Below are 11929 nucleotides of genomic sequence, written 5' to 3' on the forward strand. Positions count from 1 at the left end.
CTTCGAGGAAGGGATGAACACAGTCATCGTCAGACACTACAACCAGTCCGGGAAGTGGGACCGGCCTCGCAGCGGCGGGGCCTGTAAGATGGCCGTGCTGCTCTTCATCTGCGTGCTGATCGTTCTGGAGAACGTCACTGTTCTGCTCGCTCTCTGGAGGAACAAACGCTTCCACAGCCGCATGTATTTCCTCATTGGGAACCTGGCACTGTCAGACCTGCTGGCCGGTGTAGCTTATGTGGTCAACATCTTCACCTCAGGAAGCTACACCTTTTTCCTGACGCCGGTGCAGTGGCTGGCCAGAGAGGGGAGCATGTTTGTGGCCCTCAGCGCGTCCACCTTCAGCCTTCTGGCCATAGGAATTGAGAGGCACATGACGATGGTACGCCTGCGTCCTTGTGAGACGTCAGGGCGAGGCAGACTTCTGGCGTTATTGGCCGCTTGCTGGTTTGTGTCAGTGCTGATCAGCGCCCTTCCCAGCCTGGGCTGGAACTGCCTCGACAATCTGGCATCTTGCTCTACGGTGCTGCCACTCTATGCTAAAAGTTACATCGCCTTCTGCATCAGCGTGTTCAGTGCACTACTGGTGGCCATCATCATCCTCTACATCAGAATCTACCGCCTGGTGACCTCCAGCGGCCGCAGGGTGAGCAGTCGACCTTCAGAGCGCTCCCTGGCTCTGCTGCGAACTGTGGTTATTGTTCTCGGAGTGTTTGTCATGTGCTGGGCCCCTTTGTTCCTCCTCCTCCTGCTGGATGTTGGTTGTAGTCCAGATAAGTGCCCTGTTCTCTACCAGGTGGACTGGTTCATTGCCCTAGCTGTGCTCAATTCAGCCCTGAATCCTCTGATATACACGCTCTCCAGCAGGGAGATGAGAGCCGCGTTTTTCCGGCTGCTGTGCTGCTGTCAGACCAGCCTGGAGACGGCTGGGACCCCCGTGGTGGGCAACCCGCACCTGGGAACAATCATCCCCACGGCAGAGAACAGCAAGACCAGTTATGGCGGAGGAGGAGGCGGCGGAGGCAGCGGGGGTGGAAAGTCTACACTGAGCAAAGGGAAAGTTCCCACACCTGTGAACTCTGACAGCAAGCACGGAGATCCCTCCGCCCTCACGGTGCCGCATCCCGCCGGGCCTACAGACCTCCTCTCAGCCGTGCTCGTCAAGGCGGGGGCGCTGCCGCCACTCGGCAAGTTCTGAGCGCACCCGAATGAGGAGATGGTCCAACTACCAGTGACTTTTTCTTTGTGCACTATGCTTTGTTGTAGCATGGACGAGTATGAAGACATTAGCTCTGACATTCAGCTGAGACCAGATAAGTCCAGATTGTGTTTTGCCACTACTTCCAGCAACTCATATTTTTTCACAAAAGATTAATAAATGTTAAGCACAATGGATCACACAGGCATTATTTAACACTTGTAAGTACAGCAAACCCTTTTGAAGATATCAACATGAATTAGCTTAAACAATGTCTGTGAAGAATTTATTGATGCTTCAAGAGTATCATTAACATTGTCAGTGTTGTCGCTCTGTAGGTTTATTTTAATACATGAATTTTCATGATTTTTCATCAGAAACAATCAGATTTTGGCACTTTTTTATTGCATGTATGCCGGGGTTCTTATAACTCCTGCATTTTTCATCACAACTCCTTTTGGTAGATTATTATTTTCTGTGAAAACATTTGCCATCATAATACTGTTTATATATATTATTGGTTTTCTTTGTGTGTGTAAGGATCCTCATGGTACTAACTATAAGACTTAATTATTCAATACTTTCGATGCACTGCACTGTGAGATAGAAAAACACTTAAAGTTTATTGCCTGACCAGCAGCTACATCAGGCTGTGATGCTTATTAACATTCACAGTTAGACATTAACACAGCTGTTCTTAGCTGTGGGGCTCCAAAACATTTGGTATGTCTATTTATCTAAGATATGCAAAGCAGTGGCTGAACAACAGCGACTAGTTTGTAGAAGATTGAGGCTTTAACCTGAATCTGTGTGGTTCATATTTCACAGGACTGTTTTTAGGCTCAGGTTTTAATTTCCACTCTGTCATTGTCCAAACATCTTCCCTGTCAACATTGTGATCTGAATTTTCATGGCTATAATTTACAGTTATCATTGTATTCACTTTTTGTCAGCAGAGTTAGAAACCACTCACGCGTTAACTAACCACTAGAGGGACAAGGAAGATGTCGGATGTGAATTATTTAATGGTAATAGACTGTTAATGGCATTTAGGGTGATGTAGTGCCAGATACCTTTAAATAGCCAATAAAACCTATTCCCTTCAGTTTCACATGTGTGTCATTTTTACATAAAATTTCACTGGGATGGAGTCGGTGTTCAAAAGTGTGTGTTCATATATTTAGGAAATTTTGCTTGCATGCAAAAAAGAAACTATATAAAGATTAAAAAAATGGACATAGCTGAAATTATGTAAAGTTTCAAGCTTAAAGCAGGTTTACAAGCTCGTTTCAGAAAACAGAAATCTTGGTCACTTGTTCTTTGTGTACACAGAAAGAAACCTGTGAAAAGAGATTCGTGATGCAATTTATGGATACAAACAAAGATTCATGTCTGTTGCCTTCGAGGCTCACAGAACCAGTTAAGCCTTACATTACACACTCTTATTAATTCCAATTGCCTCATTAATTAATTGCTTCTCAGACAGGAGAAGAGAAATGCATCAGCTTTAACCTACTGCACTCACGTAATATCCTAATGGGAAGCTGATTGAAGCACTCTTATTGCCCTTCACAGACAGACACAGGTCAGACAGTGATGAATAATGCAAAGATATTCTTGATATTCATTGTGAGAAAGGCCTAGATTTCAGACAGTGGGTTCATATTAGTCATGAAAAGTAGTTTTGGATGGGTGTGCTGTTTTGTCACAGTATAAATGCTGAGGTACTCATTAACTTGATGTTTTTATCATTGACATTTGCTGATTTGGAAAAGTCACAATGAGCGAAATCCTGACAAAAAATCTGATATTTCTAAGGTGCTGATGAAATGATGCATTCAGAAATTTTGTTGATTTTGCTCTAAAATAAAATAAAAAAAATAAAATAAAATAAAATAAAATAAAATAAAATAAAATAAAATAAAATAAATAAAATGGGGTCTCTAAAAATAGCCTATTGGCTTTTGTTTGTGCCCTTGTGCCTGATTCAGATTTGCACATCATAATTTTCTCTATCAGACTAATTTCTCGCCACAGAAACTGCAAACAACAAAGCTCCAACTATCAGAAACTCGCTTCAGATGTGGAAATGAAATATATACTTCTTGAAGATATTCCTGTATTTGTCTAAAAGTGAGGAATTATTGACATAATTATTTCATTATGTCCTTATTTTACACATATTTCCCCCCAAAAAAAATCTTCAAATATTACTAAATTATCTGTGATCCAATAGATATTTAAAGCAATTGCCTTGGAAATGCATGTCGTAGTAGTGTTTCATTTGCAGATTCTCCCTGCGTACGTGCATGTTTCCTCCCAAAGTCAAACAATAGCATGCACATGTAAGTTAGACTGACCCAAAAATTGCCAGTGATTGTGCCTATAGTAAACTGGGGTCAGCTCCAGCACCCCGTGACCCTGAGCAGAATAAAGTGGTATAGAAGACGGATTGATAAAATAAAAGCCCAGACAAGGAAATCTCCTTCCATCAACAGGTGGTCTGCAGAAATGAATTGTTTTAGTCCTTCAGAGAATAGTAGATATACATATCAGAAACGATATGATGCTTCTGTCATAAATAATGTGTCTTTTGGTGGCGCCTCGGGTTCAGTTTTGACTTTGAAAATGACTTTCCTGGTTTTGAATCCCAGTTGTGGAGTGTCAACCATCAAGCATAAAAACTATTGAAATCAGGAGCGCCACTGAGTGTGGTCAAACCTGTGAAAAAGAGCAGTCAGTTAGAGCACTTGATTTGTATAGACATGAAGGTGAGAACAGCAATTTTTCTCATTTTAAAATTTTTTATTTATGTTTATGCGTTGTGGCTACCACTACGCCTTCTTCTTGCACATTTCTATGAGATGATTCACTCACCTGTATGTTGGGTAAATTAATTAGTTTATCATGAATGAATGAAAGAACTGCTCTGATCTTTTGTGTTTTATCAAAGTAAAAATTGAAAATTGAAAATCCAAGGCAACAGTTGCACTGCGCAGGTCACATCAGAGGTTGTGTTTCAGGCCACATTATCACAGCAAAGACTAAATATGAGCTGACAGATTGGCATTTAATACTCACCTCAGCTAAAGGAAGCACATCTGCTCTGCACCTCAAGTTTTGATTATAAAAGACAGTGAGGATGCAATTCCAGCCAAGTATTTCTAGTCTAAAGGTCACTGACTGTTTCCAGTCAGACACACTGAACTCTCTCTTTCCTGAATAAGTCAGGGATGACTGTGCTCTCTTGCCACGTAGAACATTTAAAAATCACAAGAGGTGGTACAATTTGACATGAATCCACTGTCTATTGCTCTCACTACTTCATATTCCAAGCCATCACTGCAATCTTTATTTAAACAGATCTTTCATTTTTGTTGTATTGATTTTAGTCTGGAAATACATTTGAAACAAAACCACGAGAAAATATAAACTGTTAGGAAAGAGAAAAAGACACAATGAAAAATTAAAAAGAGATAACTGCACTTAACACTGCAGTTTTGCACTGTTGAAATCTGTGACTAGCAGTAATTTAACAGAGCGTGCGATCAATAACAAAGGGAAACAGTCTTGGTAAAGTATTCACAAGTTTTGAAGTATTTCAAATTAAGATGGAATCAAACAAGATTTACTTTAACCACTGATAGCAAAAAAAAAAGTAAGATATAAAAAGGCAAAAGACAAAAGACGTCCTTCAACAAAGTGAATTACCGACTTTGGCACACTCGCAGCTGAAGCTGAAGACACACGTGGATCTCCTCCTTCAAGTGTCCCACCGGTCTTTCAGGAGATGCTCCTCTGACTTCTTCACACTTTCTGTTGAATGACTGGCTGCATCTGTTGAAGGTGCAACATGAAAACTTACTGTAGGAAACATTTAAACAGCGCAATCTGCTGTAATAGCAAAGTACAGGAAACAATGGCTGAAATTATGGCTCAGTCAGATCATTATTACTGATAAGTCTAAGACATTTCATTATCTCTGTTAACAGCAGTTTGGAATTTTATGAAGTCAATAAGTTAAACCAAAGAAACTGATGAGACTTCATACGACAAAAGTAATACAATGATTTACATCATTTCTAAGCGGGTCACATGGTGCACAAGTTGCTGGATGGAAGGATGGATGGATGGAGGGATGGATGGATGGGGGGATGGAGGGATGGATGGATGGATGGATGCATGGATGGATGGATGGATGAGGGATGCTGGCTGGCTGGCTGGATGGAGGGATGGATGGATGGAGAGATGGATGGATGGATGAGGGATGCTGGCTGGATGGATGGATGGCTGGATGGAGGGATGGGTGGATGGATGCATGGATGGATGGATGGATGAAAGGAAGGATAGATGGATGCATGGATGGATGGATGGATGTATGAAAGGAGGGATAGATGGATGCATGGATGGATGGATGGATGAAAGGAGGGATAGATGGATGGATGGATGGATGGATGGATGGATGGATGAGGGATGCTGGCTGGCTGGCTGGATGGATGGCTGGATGGAGGGATGGGTGGATGGATGGATGGACACTCAGTCATTCTAACTGAAGCCGTTCCAGATTCCACCTGGTTGACACTGACAGTGGAAGCTGATCATCATATTTATTAAACTGCTGCTGTTGTTTTTCTTGCTCAGATCATCTTATTTGGCATCTCAGGAAGGGTCCCGCTGGTTTTGACTGTGGAAAATGCACACTGTACAAAAAGAAAAGGCATTTCTTTATTTCTTTAGCCAACAATAACAAAGTAAAAAGATAAATAGACTAACTACACCTTTTTTTTTTTTTTTTTTTTTTAATTTTGGGCATCCCAAGTGGAAGGAACCTAAAGTACTCAGTAAAAACATATACAAGCGCAGAGAGAACATACAAACTATGCATAGACAGGCCCCCCAAGTATGAACTTAAAAGGCGAGGCTCCTAACCACTGTCAATTAACTTCAATAATCTTATCATCTGGTACAACTATTTTTTTTAATTTGCTGCCACCACTCACTGCCAACAATATCTTTTGAGTACACACTGTAGTAGAGAGTGCTTTACCTCAAAGTCTTTGTTCTCTTTTAGACACAAATCTACCCTTTATAATTCAGCTAAACAGACACAAAGGCATACACTTCACAGGTAAAAGCAATCACATTATTGCACTCTTCAACATCAGGCTCCCATGCTTAATTTTTTTTATTTCTTTTTTGTGGTCCACCCCCACCTATTTGCTGAGGGGCATCAATAAAAGCTGAAACTGAATTGAAATTTGGATATTTTTCATTGATACTTTCCTAAAATAAAAAGCTCTGGAAAAAATAGAAGGAAAGAGAAAAACCTCCCATCCTTAAATAGCCATCGTGTTAACTGGGTCAAATACCTTAATAAATCATGTTAACTAAATAACCGTCACCAGTGTTCTTTGAGGATTTAGACATGGTGGATTTGTGTTATTCTCTGTGCACAATGCTTATTTGCATATGACTAATGTGAACACGACAGAGGACAAGAGAATCACACCCCCTCCCATCATCACGATCCTGGCTTTACACCACCGTGTGTGTGTGTGTGTGTGTGTGTGTGTGTGTGTGTGTGTGTGTGTGTGTGTGTGTGTGTGTGTGTGTGTGTGTGTATTTGCATGTGCCACATTTTTGTGCACACGTGTTTGCGCAGTGTGTGTTTGAGAGACAGAACAAAGGCTCCATCTGGTCTGAGCCGCAGAATGTGCCAGTATGAAACACTTCTGTCATTCTCAAGTCCCTTTTTGATGCAACTCGAAGGTGGATTGGGGCCAGACTGGGAATAGCACGGGGTCCCATTTGAGCTGACCACTCACGCTGGGCTCCCCCATGTGCTGAAACCATTTCGTCCTCTTTGGTTGAGTTGCACTACTCTCAACAGAGAAGACAAACACACTCATCTGGTGTGTGATAACTCTCATTCTCCACCTTCACCTCCACTGCTCTCCAGTTTCAGTATACAGTAATTATATGTGGAACAAAGAAGCCAAAGACCCAGGCAGACTTTGTTGATAAGCTCCCCGGGATCAGAGGGCTTTATCCAAGGAGCAGCTGGGAAGAAGCTCGGGGAGCCGAGGCATGGGTCATTTCGTAGGAGGATATTCGATGGAGCTGGCTGAGATTTAGATTGGTGCGTACTCCTCCTAACATTCCCCTTCACGCCCCGCTGCCATTAATTCTCCTCCTTGGAAGAGATTGTGCAGACAAGCAGAGTGAAAACAGAATATGTTGATTTGACAGTCATTTTATCTTCTGAGATAAGTCATTCTTCCTATTTTCTGTCTTGTTTCTTAGCAACGGCAAAAACATCCCACCATCTTGGACATCTGAAGGCTGGTTTTAACAACAAAAGGAGAACACTACATCCAATTTTTGCGCAGACCGTAAATGCCTCTCATTAAGCTTGGATCGTATCTCTTTAAATTTGACACATCAGTACATCAGAGCATATAGCAAACTTCAAAAGGCTCAAGTTCAAGTCTTTACAAAATGTAAATAATGCTGAATGAATCTGGCTTCAAGGCTGACCTCTGACAGTATTATGTCTGTATTTTATGCCTCCTTCTACAGTTGAGACCAGAGAGAGGTGTGAAATTCCTGTCAATATCATAGACCTCTAATTATTTCTGGTTGTGCAGGGTATTTTAAATATCAAATTCAAATGTTACACATGAGTATTCAGTAATTTATTGAATTAGTTTTTGTCATTTGTGACATTTTAAAGGAAAACAATACTGACAATTTTTCAAAAACTTTTTATTGCACTCTTTGTGTGTGTGTGTGTGTGTGTGTGTGTGTGTGTGTGTGTGTGTGTGTGTGTGTGTGTGTGTGTGTGTGTGTGTGTGTGTGTGTGCATGTGCTCGTTCATTCATACATATACTGTAGTAAAGCTAACAGCTACAATTTTGATTATTGACACTACCATGAAATATGCAGAGGGGACACAGTGGAAGACTGAAATGTTAAACTACAAAGCATTCAATGCTATGGTAACAGATGAATTGTATTTTTTAGCGTCACAGTGTTGAACTCCATGCAGATACTGTCTGCCCTTGTACAATACTTTCTGCTTGAGGTCTAGACTGAGGACGTTCAAAAGTGAACATGTGTTCAAAACGAAATTGGTCCCCCTGGAGGTGCATTGGCTTTATTTTTCATCACAAGTGTCTGGGACTGGTCATCTGGCCTAAAAAAAAACAATGAAGCATATGGTGCAAGTTGCTATGACTGGTGACTCCTGAAAAGTCAAGCAGTTGCAAAAATAATTCACAAAGAAAATTGTGTTCCAACTGTACTGGTCGTAACCACTTATTTCTCCATTTCCATTTCAATGGGAAGTTTGTGCAACTTTAGACAAATTTACATTCTCAGCAGTTCCAGCATCAGCCAAGGCAACCAAATTTTTAACATCAGTTGAACATAACAGATAGGTGGCAGGAGTGGATAAGCAGTCACTTCCATATTCCTTCCCTGAGGAATACTTCCCAGAAAATAGCAGCTGCTTCTCTCTCCAAACCTTCTCTGATTGCAGTCCTCTGGCAGGGCCTGATGGTATGCGCACACCTGCTCACACTGACCTCCAATCTATCTCTTCCACGCCTGCCCGCCACCACTGGAGGGATTAGCATGTCTGGGATAGGGGATAAGTGAGAGGGAGGATGGTGGCCTCTTAGTCTGGCATGCGTGTCCTGTTTCTCACTTGTGGCATTGAGAGTGTGTACACAGCTGGCTGATTCCTCCGCCTCTGCGCATGCAAACTGCCAGGAGAGTTGTATACACGCTGTGTGAAAGAGCATCTGTAAGTGGAAATGTCCATGACTGATTTAAAAGCGTGCCACTCATACAACATCAACACCTTGAAAATACTAGGCATTGGGGCTTGCATTGGATTTTTTATCCTTGATATTTGCTGCACAAAAGACATTTTTGTGAAAGCACATGCGAAAAATTATTTAGCACAGGTTTCATCAACTGCAAAATCACATTATCTGCTCCATCCTAACTTTATGGGTATGGGATAGACACGGTGAAACTGGAGTGATGGTAATTCCTAACATGGCATTTAAATGAAGATAGATTTTGATTGGTCCTTATTTCCAAATCTAAAATCTTTTACTTCAAATATATATAATGAAACACCCTTTGTGGTTATTGGTTCCAACCCTGGCAAAGCAAAGTCAACAGGGAACCAAGAAAACACTTGAGAGTCAGAAACATAACCCTCCAATACTTTCAGACAAAAACTTCAAGAATACTGTCCACTGTCAAATGAATGCAGTTTTCATGATATCTGTACAGTATTCATGAAGAGTTAACAGATATGCCCATCTGTATCTCTGTACTTCCTTGGGTGTTTTGGTCTTCAATTCAGGTATGGGTAGGTGTATTATATCCTTGAGAAACTGCACTGTTGATCAAAACAAAACCAAATCTTTGACTCACACACTCTCTGCATGCCATACATTAAAGTTTTACTGAACATTAGAAAGAGCTCACCTTGTAGCCATTGCTTTCAGCAGTTTATAGAAGCCTTCGCTTGTTTGTTGAATGCCTGCAGCACATTGTCCCACTTGGCAGTCTCCGAAATATGAGGTTAGCAGACTGTGGAAAAAAAGCTGTAGTTGCAAGTTGGGACGTTCACTGGACATCATGCACACTGAAAATCCTGGAAGTCCATAGATCAGTGTCATATATAATCATAATCTCTTTCCAGGCTCAAACATATGCTAACATATTTATAAACATTTTTGTGAAACTGTTTCTTTCTCTGAACCACTTTATTGGCTTTACTATTTTTAGCAGCAGACACTTTAGTTATGAATACCATTAAAGTGAATCAGCTTATTCTATAAAACAAAATGAAAAATGAAATAATTTTTTAATTCATTTTTAACACTGATATGTTTCTTTGACATTTCAAAATGCTTACTTGTGAATAAAAACGTATTTGAAAACCTTGGTTGGCATGTCCCTGTCGGTTGTGCACATGAATGTAGTTCAAAATGTACTGGTAGTCCAATAACCATCACAGGCGATCACAGGTGTTCATTCCTGAAAGCTTATCCAATGCATTAACAGCTGCCGTCACAGCATAATTGGTGACACCAACCAGATCGGAGTTTATGCACATTCTGCTGCATATATGAACTACACACACATGCACACACACACATACACACAATGGTGCAAACACAAAAAGATTCATTGTATGATACTAAGGGTTTGTGTGTATATATATATATATATATATATATATATATATATATATATATATATATATATATATATATATATATATATATATATATATGAAAAACAACAACAAAATAAACCCTCATACTGGGAATTCTTCAGTCTGATATAAAATAGCTAACTCTCAAAATCAGTGCCAGACAAAAGCCTGCAGAATATGAGCATGATATTTGCTTGATTTCTAAATGCTGCATTGCTTGTGTCGTTATTATTCATATCCCTCCCCAGGGAAGCATGTTTGAAAAATGGGACTGTGGCAGCCCCCTCCATGTCACCATCTCACTTTTTCAAACACCCCCTCTCACACACACAGACACACACACACAAACACACACACACACACACACTTGTTTGGAGTCTTGTTGAGGAAGTGCGAGCAGGCGGTGTCTGACTCCCATCCCTCCAGCTCCTCCTCCCTTGCCTCATCTCTCTCGTCTTTTTTTCTTTCTTCACTCTTTTTTTCCCAGTAGAGAGTGATCCAGCCCGTCTCCTCTCTCCGTCACGCGGGTAATCAGCCTCTGCTATTTCATTTGGTTCAGTAATGAAAGCAATCCCAGTGCTTTTCACTGCAGCACAGCCAAATAATGAGGGCTGCCTCACCCCTCCTCAGCCACACCTCACCCCCCGGTCCTCACCCTCTCCCTCCCAGCCCTGCTGTTAATGGATGAAGAAAAGCAAATGTGTGCACGTTTGATTATGTGAAGCACGCAATCCTGCCAAGTCCTTTGTGCCTCCTTTTCTCCTCTCTAGGCTGCAAAGAGTATAAAATCTGATCAACAATATTCTTCACGAGGTTATTTTGGACACTTTCTTCTTTATGAAATAAACACTAGGTATTTTCACCTATAATATCGATCTGTGACTTTTTTCAATGAAGTTGTAAATGATGAGCTGTACACCACTTACTAAAACATTTATTTTCCTTTGTATTTATTATCACTTTTTTATAATAAAGGTTTTTCAGCTTGGCTGCAAACTCTTTAGTTTATTTTTAATCTTACTTGGGGACCATTTATTTTCACTAAAATACCATTAAAAAAGCTATTTTTTTATTTTTTACTTTATTGTACATTGTAGTTTGAAAACCAAAATAATGTATTTTTTAAATTATAACTTTGAAGACTTATGAATGAGTTTATTTTTTGTCTAATTAGTATATTATTATATATTATCTATTTAGAATACTATTTAGTATATTAAGCATATTTCGGCTGGACAGTGAACCCAAACCCTAGATGGCAGAGGTTTACCTCAGACACAATGCACTATCCAGCATGTAAAAAGTTGGCCAGCTCAAACTATGGACAAGTCCAATATGTATAATCAGACATGTTCGATGCAGGACAACGTCGCCAATATTCACTTTCAAGTTTGAGTCTTCTTCTGTCTTCTCTGCTTTGAATGTAGCGTGCACCTCCTGGTGCATCTTATTTTTAAACCAGTCAAGAAACAACAACAGTAACAGGTTGC

At 40.5% G+C, this 11929-nt stretch overlaps 1 protein-coding gene across 1 annotated transcript in view; it reads left to right on the forward strand.

Annotated features, from left to right (window-relative positions):
• Window positions 1-1717, forward strand: part of s1pr3a (sphingosine-1-phosphate receptor 3a) — a 2791-nt gene extending 1074 nt beyond the window's left edge. The window contains exon 2 of the mRNA XM_030083746.1: window positions 1-1717. This exon is cut by the window's left edge and continues 131 nt beyond it. Coding sequence (XP_029939606.1) covers window positions 1-1198 — 1198 coding nt within the window. The 3' untranslated portion in view covers window positions 1199-1717.
• The last annotated feature ends 10212 nt before the right edge of the window (window positions 1718-11929 follow it).

Source organism: Salarias fasciatus, chromosome 23 (genome assembly GCF_902148845.1).
Source record: "Salarias fasciatus chromosome 23, fSalaFa1.1, whole genome shotgun sequence".
NCBI lineage: Eukaryota > Metazoa > Chordata > Actinopteri > Blenniiformes > Blenniidae > Salarias > Salarias fasciatus.